The following is a 19,784-nucleotide window of genomic DNA, read 5'->3' as shown; positions in this document are numbered from 1 at the left end:
CAAACAGGGAGGATTAAACTTTCCTGATATAGAAACATATATAAAAACATCAACATCTAAAACAATTTCAGATTGGATACATCCAAATTACTCTGCAAATTAGAAAGAATTACTAACTGTAATATGAATAAATGAATTTGATTTACAAAAAAATTTCTAATAGATAAAAAAAATTGCCATGGCACATATGTATTAGTATGCAATATAACATAACTAAACCTACTAAAACTCGTACGATTAATTATTACATTGACTCATTTAGGAAAATTGTTAATACAAATATAGATTTAAAAATCTGGTTTGATCTTTTAACATCATTTATAGTCACAACGAACTTTCCACATAAAATACATAAAGAAATTATAAATTCCTGGGAACAGAAAGGATTTGTTTGTTGGCTCCAATGTATCAACAAAGTAAAACTTTTAGATATGCAAGTAATAAAAACAACATACAAAATTCCACAACAGGACTGGCTAACTATACAGATATTCTGTCATATTTGCAAGATTTAAGTAGATTAACAATTCTTAATTTAAAGAAATACCTAAATTTATGAAATACATATATGAAATCATATGTAATGACTTTGACATGGGAAACAGTATTTCAAAATTTTACAAAATATTGATAAACTATAAAACAACACCCAAAACCACATATTGGAAGTATATAACAAAATGACACTCAATACAGTTAACTGAAGATATTAAAACAAATATCTTATTACTGATAAAATGTGCACCCTTTACACAATACTGGAAAGTTTTTAATTGGAAATGCTTGCAGAGAGCATTCTTAACCCCAGATAGAATCAGTAAAATTAGTTCTTCCATAAAAGGAATATGTTGGAGATGTGAGTAAGTACACAATGCAGATTGGAACCACGTTTCCTTTGAGTGTGTTAAAATTAAGCCATTTTGGAATGGTATTAATAACTTTCTACAAGCTTTATTTAAGGAATCATTTTATTTAACTAAAGCTCTTGTATTCTTAAATGTGAATGAAGGTCCTTATTTGAGTAGGTCAAACATGTATCTAGTATGGACTATACTTGCAATTTCAATGAAGTGTATAACAGGAAGATGGAATATAACATAATACCAACTTCTACTGAAGACCACAGCATTATTGGAAATTATAATTAAAGAACTAAGAATTTATCAAAAGCCATTTATCAACAACCCTTGGGGAAAAGTCTTATTGTTGATTGACACTATACAATAATTGATCAGGCACTCTGATAATGGATTGGACATACTTATAAAGTAACTGCATACATCAAAATCTAAAATAGTGTCAGGCTAATGTAAATAGTGTACATAGTAATTTAAGAAGTTATGTATAAATATTATGGAATTCATTCAAATGTATTTGAAAAATAAAAAACAATTTGAGAAAAAAAGGTCTTTGACTGATCTTCCTACAGCCACTATAATATTCTGTATAAGTTTGATCAATGCATAGCTTTGAAAAAATACAATTTATTCACAAAAATGTACTGTTTCCTCTAAATTGTACTGTTTAAGTTTAGGGGCAATCATAGTCATGACACCTGTGTGCAGCAGTTGGTGCAACTAACACACATAATGGGGGAAGAGCAAGTGCTGGCTGTTATATCCCACCTCTCCCTGCCAATCCTTCAATACAAGGGGGACTAAATGAAACCTGGTTACCAGCATCATAGTCAGGATCAAAACCCCTACATTTCTGGAGTGACTGCTGAGAAAAATCTAGCTAAATTGTCTCTTTAACAAACTGTTGATGGGTGTAAGACACTCCAATGCACTACTAATATCCTTACCAAACAGCTTCAGCTGTTGTCTGCAACTACCGTGAGAAGACTACAGTCAATGTGTCTCTTCTGTCTTGACTTATGTACAAAATATTTTTTCTGCTTTTACTCAGTTCTGTAAACATATTTGTGACTCTATTCACCCAAGCTGCACCTGCATGAAAGTGGTCCACTGCAATCAGTGTATTGCCCACAGTAAACAAGTTTAAACTGACCAATCAATAAAATCAATCCAGACCCTTAGAAAACCAGTGGGAACTCAAATTATAACACCAAGGAATTATTAAATGCTGTTGTATCAGAATCTATTACTTGCTTGTTCTTCATTACCAAAACCCATCAGCAATAAAACTGAAAACTATTGCAAAAAAGGGTTACTTAAAAAATCTGAGCTAAAGAAACATTCTAAGAATTTAACAACACAAGAAATGCAAGACTTGTTAATTATAATTTTTCTGCCAAGTCATAAAACTTAAAACTCAAATGAACTGTAAGAATAGCTAAGGTAATTCAAGCTGCAAAGAAGATACATTTTAATACAGTTTCACCTGCACAGCTATCACCCTTAACTGTCAAAATGTTAATGTAACACATCTTAATCAGATAAACACTCTTAAAATAAAAACATCTGAAATAAGTAGCCAATGTACCAATTAAGTACCATTAATTTTGAAATTAATCTTATTAGAAGTAATCTGAAGAAAAACTAGAAAATTATTCTGGGAAATCAAGAACTAGTGAAAGTTGTTGGAGAGGTCTGTGTTTTTGCTTATAAAAGAAGTAATATTAAAACTATCTTAGAGAAAAATGTTCCCAGATCTGTGAACACAGGGAGCAGCCCGGGTACTTTTAAATGTGGTAGGGGCAAGTATTGCAGATTCATCAGCAGCATTTTGAATGTTCATTTAAATGCATTAAATAAAACCATCTGGACTAAAGAAAGGTACGACTACAACTCACAAGTTGTTTATTTAGCAACGTGCAAGTTCTTTACAAGTTATTATGTAGGAAAAACAGTCAGGAAATTATCAGAAAGAATACATGAACATGTTATAGTAATATAAAACAGGGACATAAGCAATTCTCTGATGAAACATTCAGTACTTTGTGTTAATTAAAAAAAATAATTTTCTGTACTGGATGTTGTGAGTTTACAGAGTTTCTCTGGGAACTTCAACACATTACTTGAGTGCCAAGAGGCACAGTGGCAAATAAGGTTATGGGCAGACAAGGAACCCAGGTTAAATGAATTTATAAATATTAAATGTTTTTTATTGCTACAAAGACTTTGATACTTTAAAGAATGGTAGTTTCACAAAGACCTTTTTATCCACTGTCATCCCATGCCATAAGGTGTTATGGTTGTTTTAACTTAGTTACACTTTGATACAGTGTTTCTTTAAGGAACATGAGGTAATTCTTGGTTAGTACTTCCGAGTGGTTCTTGGTGGGCATGTGATGTCACCACCCTTTTTTTTAAAAAAGTGTCTGACTTGTGTTTCATTCTGAAGAAGCTCTTGGTTTGGCTAATAAAAGAACAAAATAACTCAAAAATATGTTCTAGGCTCCTGTGTACATGAAATGGTTTAATCTCCTACATGCAGGCACTTTATATTTTGGCATTACTGCTAAAATTAATAGATTAGTAGTTTGTGTTTCAGTTTATCAGTTTGGATTTTATTACATTCTATTCTGTATTTCTTGTGGTTTTGGATAGTTTTTTTGGTGGAATGTCAAGCATGTTTGGTGATTTTACATCTCAGGATCCTACCCTGGATGTGTCCACACATTTAGTCCCGGAGGAACTGGCTGTTCTAACACACAAGCTCACCATGTCAGTTTCTGAAGACTGCAGACTTTTAGAAGGGATAAAAATGACATGTCAAGTTAGCGTTATGTCTGGTATAGTGCTGGGAGGCAGTTTCCATCATGGCAATGAGCTAGCAAACCACAGCATCTGGAATGAGAGAGATGTAAGAGATAAGTCCAGTTCTGCAGTCAGTAGAATTACTGGTACAAATACCACCACTGGTGATATTTTAAAAACTACAGATAATCCATATTATGAGACATTATCAACAAATGGTGTTTCTATGAACTTGGGTTTTAACAATGGCACGGCAGGTTTTAATGAATCCGATGCTTATAAGGAGGACATTTTTTTTTTCTTTTGGAAAAATTCATTTCAAAATACAACTCATTCCCTCCAGTACAACTCTTTTGAGGGTATACCATTAACTCCCAGTGCGTAGGGCTTGAGCCTTTAAAAAAGTGAAGTTATTACCTTACAGGTATAACAACTACTCATTGATAGAGGAAAAATACCAATACAGTAGTGTTTGCCATCATGTATGCTTCGAAATAAAATATTCTGGTACCTTGTATGTAGCATGGTTTTGGAATTAATTTAATCATGAACAAGCAATATTTGACACCTAGAGGTGCAGTAGGAGATAACTGCAGAAATGACTGGAGGTGCAGGTGGCTGTAATGAGATAAGACATGGCAGTATGAAATTTTCTATCTGCAGGAATGCATCAGGGTTGAACAGGTGCCATTTGGTCTAAGAATATTTAAATTTACCAATAGTGTAAAATGTGATTGACAAAATCTATGGTGTGGTGAAATTATTTAATGACACTAGGGTTACTGTAATGAAGTTAATTGTGGAGGACTACCAAGTGAAAGTCTACCACTTAGAAGAAGAAATTCGGTCACTGGATGACAACATAAAGAAAAACAAGTTTTTTGCACAGCGCAGCACTTTATATTTTGGCATTACTGCTAAAATTAATAGATTAGTTTCAACAATTATTAACAGAAAACTGGGGAAGCTGCCGAGAGACAAAGAGACCTATCAATCTTGGACAGCTTATTTAAAGAAAGAGAAATGAGCTGTGAACAATAAAATGAACAGAAGTCAAGTCAGACAAGGGGTTCTGACCATGAAAAATATCAATAATACAAACAGTTCCGATCAAGAGTCATTCAATCAGGGCCTAGACTCTACAGATAAATCACACCCATGACTTACCCCCAGTACTGTCACCAGCCCCTTTTATTTTGAATCCTCCCAGTTCAACAAGGACTCAGAGGTGGCAAGCCAAAGGAAGGAGACAGGGCAAAGGGAGAGAGAAAGGAAGGAAGAAACACTAAACTGGAGTTCAAACATTGTGAACTTAAAAGGTGTAGTTTTAAATGATAATCATGTATGTTCTTGGAAAAGGCTTTTCCTTCATCACTATAAAACCTGCCAGTATTACTAAGGTGCTGGTTGATTTGAAACTTTACATCCAAAATCGAAATTTACAGCAGCTATTACAAGACATTCCCCAGTTCAACAATGAAAATAAAAAATCCTTCACCAGAAGTACTTTCAACCCAACCCTCCACAATACTTTGCAAGCCTTCCATGATGTGCGTGAGGATGACTTGCATAAGAGGTTGGGAAGAAAAATTAAATTTCAAAATTTGTCATTCAAAGAAAGAATAGCATTGAAAGAATTATCCAACAACAAGGCCATCTGAATTATGAAAGCTGACAAAAGTGGATTGGTGGTCATTGTGAATTACAACTTGGCCATGAACAATTTATTGAGTGACCAAATGTGTTATGAGGAGACAACTGTAGAAATCATTCGAAAAAAGTTCATGCCAGGGTGACAATGATCATGAATTATATATTTTTCTTAAAGTTGACCAACCAAAAATGGCCAGAATATTCAGGATCCCGAAGATCCACAAAAACAGGATCAGTCCACCATTCTGACCAGTTGTGGCTGCAGATTTCTAAAACACTGAACAATTTCTGTTTACTTGGACCATCTCTTGAATCCTACGGTGAAAAGCTCTGAGTTCTACTTAAAGGATTCATGGCACCTTTTAGAACTGCTTACTGGCATAGAAGAAAAGAAAAAGGGGTGTTTTTTGGCCTCTTTGGATGTTGTTTCACTGTATACCACCATCAATCAAGAAGCTAGAATTAACTCTGTCACACATTATTCAACTAAATTTACTAGTTTTAACAATGACTTAGTCAGTACCATTGGTACACTTCTTGAAATTATGTTGGACAACATTTTTTTTTGTTTCCAGGGAAAACATTTCAAACTGAATAAGGGAGTGGGGATGGGGCCAGGGTGGCCCCTGTCTTTGCCAATTTAGTGACGGCATGGTTGGAGCAACACTATCTTAAACCCTACCATCTTTTTAAGAAAGTCATGTTTTATAAAACATTCATTGATGACTTGACTTTTGCAGGGTGCAGTACAAAAGAAGAATTTTAACAGTTACTTCAGTATGTGAATGATAGCACCACTTTTCTTTTTCAATTCTTTGTTTTTATTTTTTGTTGTTACATTAAACAAATTGTAAAACACAATACACAGTAACAGATGATAATTAATTGAAAGCAAACCATTTACACAGTTAGATAAAGCAACTGTTCATTCTAGTAATAGACAAGTATCTTTAAAGTTCGTTTTCCCAATATGAAGAGTGACATAGATGGACAGCAGAGCTAGATGAACAGACATATGAGAAATATGACAATATTAACATTGTCAATGTACAATGTAGCTTTTTGCACATAGAATATATTAGATAACTATACAGTGTTATAGAATACAGGAAAAACAAAAGAGAAAGAAAAAAATAAAAAACACAAAAAAAAAACTTCTATATACAACTATTTACAAATAGTGCTACAATATGATGACAGGATTCTAATTACATTTAACAAGACGTGTTTTCTAAAATTCACTTTAAATTATTTTGGAAAGGAAATCAATGTTTTAGACATCACCATTTCAGTAGATGAAGCAAGTGAGAATTTTACTAGTAGGATTTTTAGAAAAGACACCTTTGTGAATAATTATTTACATTACAAAAGTCAACACCCCTTGCATATGAAAAAAGGGGTGAATAAGATTCAGTCCATACGACTTAGTAGGCTCACTAGAAAAGATGATGTATATTTGTTAGAGGTTGAGCATTTAAATTTATTTCTCGACAAAGGTTACAATGTTAGTTTATCTGAGATTATTAGTGAAGTCTACCGTCTGAGTCAAAATAAAGCGAAGCCTATGCAGAAAAGAAACAGAGGAAGCTGTTGCAAACAGAAATGACTTAGTAAAATCTTCCACTAGCTGCTTTGATAGGCTATTTCCAGTCCCCATTAGTTTTGAAATTAATCTTATTAGAAGCATTTTGAAGGAAAACTGTAAAATTATTTTGGGAAATCATGAATTAGTGAAAGTTGTTGGAAGGCCCCTGTTTTTACATATAAAAGAAGTAACAATATCAAAACTTAGAGAAAAATGTTCCCACATCTGTGAACAGAGGGAGCAGCCCGGGTACTTTTAAATGTGGTAGGGGCAAGTACTGCAGATTCATCAGTAGCACTTCAAGTGTTCATTTAAAAGCATTAAATAAAACCATTTGGGCTAAAAATAGGTGAGACTACAACTCACAAGGAGTTGTGTATTTAGCAAGTGTGAGTCCTGTACAAGTTACTATGTAGGAAAAACAGGAAATTATCAAAAAGAATACATGAACATGTTACAGCGATAAAAAACAGGGACATAAGCAATTCTCTGGCAAAACATTCAGTACTTTGTGTTAATTTTTTAAATTTTTCATTTTCGTACTGGATATTGTGAGTTTAGACAGTTTCTCAGGGAACTTCAATGCATTACTTGAGTGCCAAGAGGCACAGTGGCAAACAAGGTTACAGGCAGACAAGAAATCCGGGTTAAATGAATTTATAAATATGAAATGTTTTTTATTGCTACAAAGACTTTCATAATTTAATGAATGGTAGTTAAACATTTAACTTTTTATCCACTTTCACACCATGCCATAAGGTTTTATGGTTGTTTTAACTTTGTTACATTTTGATAGTGTTTATTTAAGGAACAAAGAGTTAAATGCTGGTTAGTACTTCTGATTGGTTCCTGGTGGTCAAGTAATGTCACCACCCATTTTTTTTTTTTTTAAGTGGCTGTTTGACTTGTGTTTTATTCTGAAGAAGTTCTTGGTTTGGATAATAAAGAATGAAAGCACTCAAAAATACATTCCAGGCTCCTGTGTGCACGATATGGTTTAATCTCCTAGGTTCTGGCTGTTTACTAATTCATGTTTCATTTCATCAGTTTAGTGAAAAATACTTTAAAGAGCAGGCAATTTTCAGAACTTCATGGATTATGTAAGAGAAGGAGATCTCAAGCTCATGTCGCTGACCTTAGCTGACACAGACAGTCTGCTTCCACCATTCTGGGAATAATTATCTCCTCTCTTCTCTCTCTTCCATCTGTCTGTCTCTCTTATAACTGCAGCAGAATGTCGTCCAGCATATTAACAGCACAGCAGAATTTCTTACCAGCAGCACTGATAACTGAAATGCATTAATGATTCCAGCAAGAAAAACTGACTTGGCACTGAGACAGAAATTCAGCTGAGAAACGGTAAGAATGTAAATCCTACACTACGTACTGGTGGCACTCAAAACATCTTAGTTTTGACTTCAGGACAAACCTCAGAAAGCACGTTAAAAACAAATCTATCCAAACCATCTGAAATTACTGATAATAATTTCATCACTAGTTTTAACGAACTGTCCTTACCTGGCCTTCAAGAAGCCACTTTTTAAGCAGCACTAGTTGTCCAACAATCTGATCAGGACTATCAAAGCTGTCCTCCCAACGGAACGCTCGAACAACCCTGTCAGTGTATCCTACTACCAGCTCACTCTTTCCATCTCCATCTGCAGGGAAAGAAAAACAAACAAAAGAATGCCTGAATTTCAAACGCCATCAGTTTACTATTAAGGAGTTTCACTACACACACGCATGTGTGTGTGTGTGTGTGTATATATGTATATATGTATGTATGTATATATGTGTGTGTGTGTATATATATATATATATATGTGTGTGTGTGTGTGTATATATATATATATATATATATATACACACACACACACATATATAGTTGTGTCCGTTGACACACCATGTCTAAATTAGTTATCAGACAAAGATAACAATGACTTTCATTTCCAGTATATCTTGTTCATGATACAGATGTAGACTGAGCATAGTCTTTAATGCAGACTTGTTCATAGGTTTATGGTTGGAAAAACTGCCTACAAGCCTAAAAATCACCTTGAGAGGATGGAGGGCTAGTTTTACAATGATGACAGTTTATGATGCACATGTTTAAAGGTTTATGCTGTACATATTTGTAGACTGCAAATACGCATGTTAATGCACTCAACAATCCAAATGCATAAGTTAGAACACAGGGCATGTCACCCAGCTCCCATGGTTGCACTAATATATTCTCAGAAAACCTTGGCTGCTTAATCTCCTGACCTCACAAACTAATGAACTTATATCCACTGCTTCCACATCTGACCTACTCATTTACTACTACTATAGCAGAGATACAGTAGTCACTAACTATGATGAAAATATTGCATAATCACAAAGCTAACTGCAAGAGGTTTACCTATTCCAAGGATCTAAACCTGATCTCTGACATAAACAGATCATGCTGGAGAGACAGATATGTCCTAAAGAGTGCCCCTCCTCTGGAACAGGCTTCCTATTCACGTGAAAAGGACCCCTTCCCCTGACCATCTTCAAGTGCAGTCTGGACCACTGGATGACACATCACAAATTCACTCCTGGGATGGGGCCCATGTCCCTTCTGGACAGAGGCAGTCTGCAAAAACTGTCAAAACCCCACTTGTTGACCTTTGTTATCTTTGGGTAAACTCTGGGTAAAACTGGCTAAGCTTGTAAGGGTTCTTCAGCCATTAGCCTAGCAATCTCCATTCAACCTATGAACCTATAACCAATGGCAGAAGACCTGTGACAGTCAGGCATTGCTGTCGAAGAAGGTAGGAGAGTGACAATGAATCAAGAGGTGACAGTTGACAAGACACCCCAAACCCATTTAGAAAATGTGAAAAAGGGTGTGGGTGGGTGTATTTATATCTATATACGTACGTATGTATGTACATGTATATATGTGTGTGTATATATATATATATATATATATATATATATATATATATGTATGTATATGTATAGTTTACAATCAAAAGGCAAAAAGTCAGTTAAACAACAAGCACCTCCTCGAACATGGTAGAAGTAATATTCAGAATGTCGATGTACAAGTGTCCATCAGTTCATAAGGATGTAAACAAGGCAAAACATTGACGATGCTGCTGTGTCGACCTTTGGACCTACTTAATATTCATGAGTCGAGCATATGCGTTGGTAACATCATCGTTCGTGCTTTACAATGTTGCATTTTTGATAGTAATCCTATACACACACACACACACACACATACACACACACACACATGTGTATACATATGGGTCTACTTCGATTCAGTGAAAACTCATTTCACTGAATTTCAATTTACCCTCAAAAATCGCTGCAAGCTCAAATCACTGAAAACTCAATTCACTAAATCTCATATCACTGAATGTAAATACTGTTGGGCAAATAAAATGTATATGCCCTTTTCCCCACTGTAGTGTGTTCATGGAGTTAGTATATATAGTTGGGGAGGTGTGGGGGTGTAGCCTGTCATCTATTTAGCTTTTATATTTATTACTCTCATTTCAGTGAAAGCGAACAATATAAAACAAAGAGAAGGTGGGGGGCCATGCCCTCCACAACCCCCCTAACTATATATACTAACTCAAGGACCACATTACAGTGGGGAAAAGGGCATATACATTTTATTTGCCCAACAGTACTTACATTCAGTGAAATGAGTTTTCAGTGATTTGAGCTTTGAAATTCAGTGAAAAGAGTTTTCAGTGAATCAAAGTAGACCTCAATATATATATATATATATATATATATATATATATATATATACATACACACACACACACACACACATATATACATGTATACATGGGTCTACTTCAAAGCATCGAATTACCACTTCATTGAATCCTACGTCAAGACATTGCTGAAATTGCAGAACATCAAACACCTAGAACATTGAAAACTAACCACAGAAAAACAACCATTAACCCAACATAACCAAAAAATAAAAAAAATTAAGCAAATCAAACCCACTGATGTGGGGAGCTATGCCCCTCCACACCCCCTTAACTAAATATACCAACTCCAAGATCGCACTGCAGTGGAGAAAGAGCAAGGTTCACCATGGTGGCCAAGTGGTTCTTTTCCCATGGAAAGTTTTCGATGTTCCGGGTGTTTGATGTTCTGTAGTTTCAGTGATGTCTCGATAATGTAGGATTTGATGAAGTGGTAATTCGATACTCTGAAGTATACATGCGTGTGTGTTCTCCATTTATTTATTTATTTATTTACATTTGTTGACTGTACATACATTCTGTCCATGTATATATGTGTGTGTATAGAGCTCTATATATATATATATATATATATATATATATATATATGTGTGTGTGTGTGTATTAAACTAATACTTTGTTGAAGCACCTTTTGATTTAATTACAGCATTCAGTCTTCTTTGGTACACACCTGCTATCAATTAAACAGACTCTGATTAACCCCAAATAAAGTTCAGCTGTCCTAGTAGGATTTTCCTGACATTTACTCAGTTCCCTGATGCAGCAAAACCCATGGTTCGCAGATGGCTTACAAAGCATCAAAGGGATCTCATTGTTGAAAAGTATCAGTCAGGAGAAGGGTAGAAAAAATTCCACAGCATTGGATATAGCAAGGAATACAGTGAAGACAGTCATCAAAAAGTGGAGAAAATATGGGACAACAGTGATGTTGCAAAGAACTGGATGTCCCTCCAAAACTGATAAAAAGATGCGATAAAAACTGGTCAGGGAGACTGCCAAGAGACCTACAAAAACACTGAAAGGAGCTGCAGGAACTTCTGGCAAGTACTGGTTGTGTACTACATGTAACAGCAATATCCCGTATTCTCCATATGTCTGGGCTATGGGGTAGGGTTGCAAGACGGAAGCCTTTTCTTACACAGAAAAACATTCAGGCCCAGCTAAAATTTGCATAACAATACATCAAGTCTCCCAAAAAATGTGGGAAAATGTGTTATAGTTTGATGAGACCAAGGATGAACTTTTTTGGGCACAATTCCAAAGGGTACGTTTGGCGCTAAAACAACACTTCGCATCACCAAAAGAACACCATCGCCACGGTGAAGCATGGTGGTGGCAGTATCATGCTTTGGGGTTGCTTTTCTTCAGCTGGAACTGGGGCTTTACTCAAGGTGGAGGGAATTATGAGCAGTTCCAAATACCAGTCACTTTTGGCCCAAAATCTGCAGGCATCTGCTAGAAAGATGAAGATGAAGAGGAATTTCACCTTTCAACACAACAATGACCCCAAGCACACATCCAAATCAACAAAATAATGGCTTCACCAGAAGAAAATTAAAGTTTTGGAATGACCCAGCCACAGTCCAGATCTAAATCCAATAGAAAATCTGTGGGGTGACCTGAAGAGGGCTGTGCACAAGAGATGCCCTCACAATCTGACAGATTTGGAGCACTTTCGCAAGGAAGACTGGACAAATATATATATATATATATATATATATATATATATATATTATATATATATACACACATATATATATATATATATATATATATTACACACACACACACACACACACACGGATCCCCTTCAATTGATCGACCTTCAGAAATGCTGATTTTCATATGGCCCATGCCATATGACCGACATTTCAGAAGGTCGAAAGTAAAATAAAAAAAATAAATAAAAACAATGTTTTTCTTGTTTTGTTTTTTAAAATATACTAACTCCAAGAATTGAGGAAAATGGCAAATTTCCCGTTCTGCATTGTATGGTGTTCTCCAGTCACACTGTTTGACCTTCCAAAATATGGATTATATGGTCTTGGCCACATGATTTTCAGCATTTTGGAAGGTCAATCAGCTGAAGGGAATCCACATATACACACATCAACATGCACACACAAACACAGATGCACCTTCATACTAACATATCAGTCTACTGCAGTTATACTTGCCTTTTAATATGGGTTATAGTTACATACGGTATGCATACCTTTCAACTGTCCTGATTTTACAGAATGCACCTGATTTTGCCTAACATTTTTGCCCCGTCACTGGTAAATTTTTGATTTTATGGCAAATTACTGAGGATTGTAGTCAGTCAATAATGTTAGTCATTAAGACTTTCCTACTACTTAATGTTCAGAAAATCCATATTGGTGCAAAACCTGTTATTCTATTAACTTTTTTAAGTGAATAAGAATAATATTTAAAAATCCTCCCTAATTTTGGGCCTTTGTCCCCGTCCCTCACAGTTATTTTAGGCTTTGTCCAAAATTCTTGAGAGAAGAACTTCAGAGGTGTGCCTTGATGCATTTCTGGAAAGACAACACACACATTTAGTGACTTCAATGGGCAAGGAAAGAAATAAGTCTGCTTTAATATAGCATACAAAGACATCACCAAGTAATGTTAAATCAAGGTTGACTGCTACCATCTGACAACATGGCTCAATTCAACCCTATAAAGGCATTATTTTGCAAATTGGAAGAAATGGTTCTGAAATTAACACTCTTTATGAATAGGCTGTTAGTACAAAAATGTATGAAGCAAAAAAATCTTCTGAAGCAGCTCTACTAACTAAAGTATAAACTGGGAGTCTATAAAACAGTGAATGATAAGAAAACTGCAAAAACAGCAATGAACTTTCCAAAGGAACAACTAGCCACCACTTCAAGCACATAATGCAATTAAAGACCAAGTGGACAAAATATTTTTGTAATAAGCTAACCCTTAGTTTTAAGTCTTCTCTCTTTCATTAATACACCTGAAGATGTATAGTACGACTCTGTGTCACAGCTAATTTTCAATGTACTGTATTTTTTGCAAACATTAAAAGAGCTTCTAATCACATTTTTGTAAGCACTTATGAAAGACTTACACTTGTATTCCTTAAATATTAATGGACTTAACTCCACGGTCAACTTCACACACACTACATAAACTCAGAGTGGGCACATGTTCTTTACCTGTTTGTAAGACATTCTTTTAAATAGTCATGATTTTTAAATCTAGTTACATAAAAACAACAAAATATTTTCTTGCTTATTCAGATCTTACAGGTGATAAGACAACAGGAGATGGGATGTTCATTTTAAAGGATTATATTACTGTTACTCAGTTTTGGTGAGGACCAAGAAACATACCTGTCAACTATTCCACATTTCATGGTGTGCTCAGATTTCAGTTACTGTGTGCACTCCGCAGTTCTGCTTTGATGTGAGGCAGCTCTGATTTCTTCTCCTTCATTAGCTCAAGTGAAGTGCCAGTAACTGCCTTCTGGAGATTATCACAATCAAAGCATACCAGTAGCAAACCGAAGGCACTGACGAGCAGTTTATAGTGCAACTGTCTGCAGTAAATCCTGAGTGTGTATGTGAGTTTGCTAGGGCAGAGGGCCTCTCAACTGTCCCTGATTTACCAAAGGTCCCTGACTTTTGGTTTATATTTTTACTCTGTCACCTGAAAAAGTTAATTTTCTGGTAAATTACTGACGACTAAAACCAGTCAATAATTCCATTAATGTAGAGTTTTGTATTTTTTATTTTTCAGAAACTGCATGTTGATGCAGCACCTGTTATTCCTGTTATTTTTAAGTGAATTAGATTCATATTTAAAAACTGTTACTTTATTGTGCCTTTGTCCCCCAATTATTTTTGTCTTTAGCTGAGCTTTATTTTGGTCTGTTTCTCACAAAACATGTGGTCTCTTCCTCATAAAAAGCGTTTTTCTTCTCTGGAAAATTGTCATGGACTACATTCATTAAATAATGACAAACACAAGTTTTAGATTTTGTATCTTTCCGAAACATTTGCTAATGCAAAGCTTGCTAAGCTGTTGACTTTCTAAGTATGTAAACGCAATATATAAAAATCTGTCCATGAGTTTGGGTTTTTGTGATTCTTGAGTTAAGAAGTTGAAACAACATGGTGGCTTGCAGTGGGTTGCACTGTGCAATTATGACAGCAGCAAGCTTAAATACATTTCAAGGTCATTATTTATGTATTTATTTACTCATCCATTCAGTTGTTCACATCATACAAATTTCTGTAATTGATGATGTTGTGTGTGCTTGTTTGTAATTTATTATGTTAGAGTAAGTAGGAAGGATACAGGGCTGTGAAAAATTGTAATATATTTTATGCAAAAAATGAAATACCTTATAGGCAATATTTTGATCAGGTGGAAAAACAGTAGTGAAATGTTCATAAGTAGGTACTAGGCTATCTGTCCAAAGGCATTTATAAGCCTAGCCGGAATTTGTTGGCTTTCGCCACCCCGTTACATTAGTTCCCTGTGCCTCTGTCCAGCAGAGCCATTGAAGTGATCCCGAGGTAAACTTACTGTTTCCCATCCACTCGTCAAGGTTTCTCTTGAAGAGGGTTAGCAAGGACTTCTGCCTAATGTAGATTGCAATCTTGTTCCAGAGCATGGGAAGTCAATGGGACAGGAATCTGTCCCTCCAGCACGTACTACTAATTGTTGTGGTGAAATTTAGATCCCTAGAGCGTGTGGCTTGAAAGTATATGGTTTTCCTTAGGTGGAGCATGTCCATCACTTCTGGGTTAGAGATGGCCTTGTATGTCAGGCAGAGATCACCTCTGAGTAGGTGGTATACAACTGAGTACAGCTGGAGTTTCTTCATTCAAGCTGCATAGAGCATCTGTTTGAGGCCAGTGATCCTCTTGGTGAGGTACTTCTGTGATCTTTCCAGCTGTTGCAGGTGTCCTGTAAGGTACATCCTAAATGGGGCGTTGTCCTTTATGATGGGTCTGATGAGTGACGCGTACAGGGGCATAATGATCTCTGTTGATCTGGATGCAAACCCTTTTGTGATTAGGTGGGCCACATAGAAGGATTTTCTAACCACTTTGGCAATGTGATTATTAAAGGAGAGATTACTATCTACTTGGGTCCCCAGATCCCTTATTACATTATTCCATATTTACAGGGCTACCACCTATATGACAGTTTGTGGGTACTTTGTTTTTTCCAAAGGGGATGACTATGCACTTTTTGGCATTTAGCTTGAGGCCATGGTTTTGACACCAGATAGTCTCAGTGAGACCCTTTTGGAGGATGTCTGTATCAGCCATATAGTCAGTTATAGCCCATAGTTTGCAGTCGTCAGCGAACTTGGTCAGCCATAGTCCTCCTGTGCTTGCCTGTACCTCTGAGAAGTATATGCTGAACAGGATGGGTCCTAGGACTAAGTCCTGGGGAACGCTACTTGTAACCGGTTTAGAGTCAGACCTAGCTACCGCAACTCTTACCATGTGGGTTCTGTCCGTGAGCCAGTTGACAACCCATCTTGTGACATAGGGGTTTATGTTCAGGCTGGTGAGCTTGTCTATAATACCTGAATGGGGAATGGTGTCAAAGTCCTTTGCGAGGTCTAGGTAGGCTGTGTGGACCACCTTTCCCTCGTCTACAGCCTTGGTAACTGTCTCAAAGAAGTCCACCAGGAGGCATAATCTGCCCTTAACAAAGCCGAACTGGGTAGGGTCCAGTGTTTGGAGGTTCCCAATGTCTCTGTTAATGAGATCCATGATGATGCACTCCATAGCCTTGCAGACCAAGCTAGTCAGGCTTATAGGGCGATAGTTCCCGGGGTCTGTTGTGACTCCACCTTTGTGGAGCGGAATAACCATTGCTGTGCGCCACTCTATGGGCATGTAGCCTGTGGAGAGGCTGAGTTTGAGCAATGTGTTTAGGTGAAGAGTTAGTTCATCTTGGAGCTCGTGTAGGACGCAGCCTGGGACACCGTCTGGTTCCATTGATGCTGTGTTTTTGGCTTTGGAGAGGGCTGTTTTAACCTGAGTGTCTGTGATTTCAGGGGCACTACATTCTTCTGGTATGGTTATGGGCCCTTTTGGGAGTGAGAGGGGGGTGAAGTTTGCACTGAACCTGTCTGCCAGGATGTTGGCGATGTTGCTCAGTTTTTGTGCTGTTCTGCACTTACTCCGAGCAGACCTGAGAACTGCCACTTAGATTCTTGACATAGCTAAAGAATGCCTTGTGGTTATCTTTGGAGTCCTTGGCAATTTTTCTTTCGAAGCTAGTCTTGGATGATTTTATGAGGGATCGTAGTTTCTTGCCGATACTGATCAGGGATGTCTTCTCTTCTTGGGATTTTACTCTTTTTTTGTACTAGTTTCTTCCTTCTGTTGTATAGCTTGTTTACGGCAGGAGTCCACCAGACTGGTTTCCTTTTCTTGGAGGAGTGAGTGTTGATTTTGCTTGAGATAGCATGATCCATGCATTCTTGTAGGTACCTGTAGAGTGCATTAGTAAAGGATTTTGCATCTTGGACAGCGTTATCCTTTAGCATGGGGGGCTTTGAAATTTTCCAGCTCAGTCTTAAGTAACTTGAAATTTGCTTTTGAAAAGTTTTTATCGGTGGTTTCTTTGACCGGGGGTGGGGACAGAATGTGGATATCCAGAGTGATTAGTTTATGGTCACATCTAACCAGCGAGGGGTTGACCTCCAGTGTGGAACATCGGTCGCCCATGTTGGTGATGACCAGGTCCAATATGCTGTCACCTCTGGTGGGGGTGTTAACCAGTTGATCCAGGGCGTTTGAGTTTATAAATTCTAGGAAATGTTGGGCAAGGGAGTTTGTACTTGAATAGTTCTCCCAGTTAATGTCTGGGTAATTGAAATCATCCAATATCAGGGTGTTCTCTAGGACCTTTATGCTTCCCAGTGTTTCCAGAAATGCAGAATGGGGGTCTTGGGACATGGTGGGTGATCTGTAGCAAGCTACAATTTGAATTGCAGTTCTGCCCATTGTTAGTTGCATGTGGATGATCTCTGAAGCATCATGCTGTGCCACTAAACCTGAAGGTGTGGGTATCCTTGATGAATATGGATACGCCCCTGCCTTTTGCATTTCGGTCTAGGTTTTGTGGCCAAAATGTATGGTATGAGTTGTAGCCTGGTAGTGCTGGGGTGCTGTCTGGAGCCTTAAACCAGGTTCCTGTTACTGCATATATATTGATTTTCTCCATACTGAGGAGTACCTCGAGTGCGTGCATTTTGAGGTTTCTGGCATTGAGTAGCATTACCCTCAGTTTTTTGTTACTTGTGCTATTTACAGCGGTGGGTTTGTCTTTTGAGCCTTGCCTAAAAAAAGGCACTATGGGGATGGCAAGAACTTTGGCCAGTATTCAAAAGCCTATGGGTGACAGGTGTGAGCCATCTCTAGCGAAGCAGCGTGGCTTGTCGAGCATGTCATTCCAGGCTGACAGACACTGGATTCCCTTTGAATGACACCAGAAGCTTTGCCAATTGTTGAAATTGATAATTTTTTCTTTATACTGTGGTATCATTCTTGGTGAGGGCAGGATGCTACTCGGGGTCATACCGGCCTGGGCTATGTGATCAGAGAGGTCCTCCATGTCTCTTTTCATGTAGTCCAGGGAGGCATGGCTCAGGCCATTCACACCAATATGGACAATGACAGAGTCGTATTTGTACTTGTTCTGGAGTGACCGGAGTGCTTGTGTTATGTGGCAGATCCTGGCACCCAAGCAGCTAACAGTAACCTTCTCCTTGTTCAGCCTAGTGAGTGAGGTGTCAGTGTGTCCGACTATAGAGTCACCTATTACTAGTGTGTTGGGTATGTTATTTTGCCTTAAGGGCTGTGATTGCGTGGCACACTGGTTTTGTGAAGTGTGTTTCATGGTTTGTGTTGGAGGGTAGAGGTTGCTTGGATGTCTGCTTTGGAGGTCTCTGTTGCTTTTGCAGATTTTTAATTAGTGCCTCCGAGTATGTTTTTGTGTATTTATGTGTGTTTTTTGCCGATGCTGGTTTCATAGGTCTATGCGAGACTGGTGGTGTAATGCAAGTAATTCCCTTCTCCTCTTGACTGTCTGGTCCAGTCTTGGGTTAAGAGAGCTTACCCTCCAGTTTGGCTGTATAATTCCATCTCGCATGTATTACTGTTTGGTGGTAGGACAAGAGGGCTGTCTGTGTACATGAGGCAGTTGTAACATTGCCTCAAAATGTCCAGATTCACCAGTTGGACCGGAGGGTACACCTGAAACTGCCCTTTGGACATGCCTGGTTAGGTACAGTGAACTGTTTTACTGATTGGCTGGTAAGGTCGATGTATGTTGATCTAATTGGCTCTACCTACTGTACATATTTAACATGAGCAAAATTATTTTTTTCTGGAGAAGGGTGGAATCGTATTGAAATTGTCCCAGATGGAAAAGAAAATGTTACGCTGTCTGGCCTCATTAGAAATGCTTGGAGCTCAGGTTCAGTTCTTTCTAGGGTGAGGAGTCTTCTTTGTTTCGATTTATTTATCCACAGCATAAATGTGTGTTTAGTGAAAGTTCCACATGTTATGGACAAATAAAAATGTGTAAAGTTTATACTAATGCTGTTAAATAAACTTCAGTTATGACTGACATGTATAGGAAGATAAAAAACAGGTATGTGTATGTTATACAGTGCAGTAAGGATCATTTCTTCTGGAATAACTATGTAGGTGTACATATGGTATCACCAAAACAGGTATGTGTATTTTATACAGTGCAGTAAGGATAATTTATTCTGGAATAATTGTAGGTGTACATATGCTATCACCACAAGTGTTCGAATTTTACAGGCTGTGTCTAGTAAAGGTGTACATTTGCATATTTGTGCCCTCAGACCAAGAATGCAAACTTACACATATGCAAATTTTGGGTGCTATGGTGTTAAACCCTCTACTATGATTTTTGATGGCCCCGTGTTATAATTCTGAAAGCTGAGAGGTTGAGATGTATGCCAAGAAACTAAACTCTTGTTTTTCCTTTTAGTAACTATGACCTGTTTTTACAAGTTTTGAGGAAAAGCCTTGAATATTCACTGGGGCTTTAACACACTAATTTATCTTAGTACAGACATAA

The 19,784-nt window shown here is 37.2% G+C and overlaps 1 protein-coding gene across 1 annotated transcript in view; it reads right to left on the bottom strand.

Moving 5' to 3' along the window:
• Positions 1–19,784, bottom strand: part of ITFG2 (integrin alpha FG-GAP repeat containing 2) — a 989,737-nt gene that overhangs the window by 764,219 nt on the left and 205,734 nt on the right. The window contains exon 5 of the mRNA XM_044087619.1: positions 8,419–8,558. Within this exon, the coding sequence (XP_043943554.1) occupies positions 8,419–8,558 (140 nt within the window). The remainder of the gene's footprint in view (positions 1–8,418; positions 8,559–19,784) is intronic.

Source organism: Protopterus annectens, chromosome 11.part0, assembly GCF_019279795.1.
Source record: "Protopterus annectens isolate FY-2018-M chromosome 11.part0, PAN1.0, whole genome shotgun sequence".
Lineage (NCBI taxonomy): Eukaryota > Metazoa > Chordata > Ceratodontiformes > Protopteridae > Protopterus > Protopterus annectens.
The sequence above is the reverse complement of the archived record's forward strand: the minus strand, read 5'-3'. Positions and strand labels throughout refer to the sequence as shown.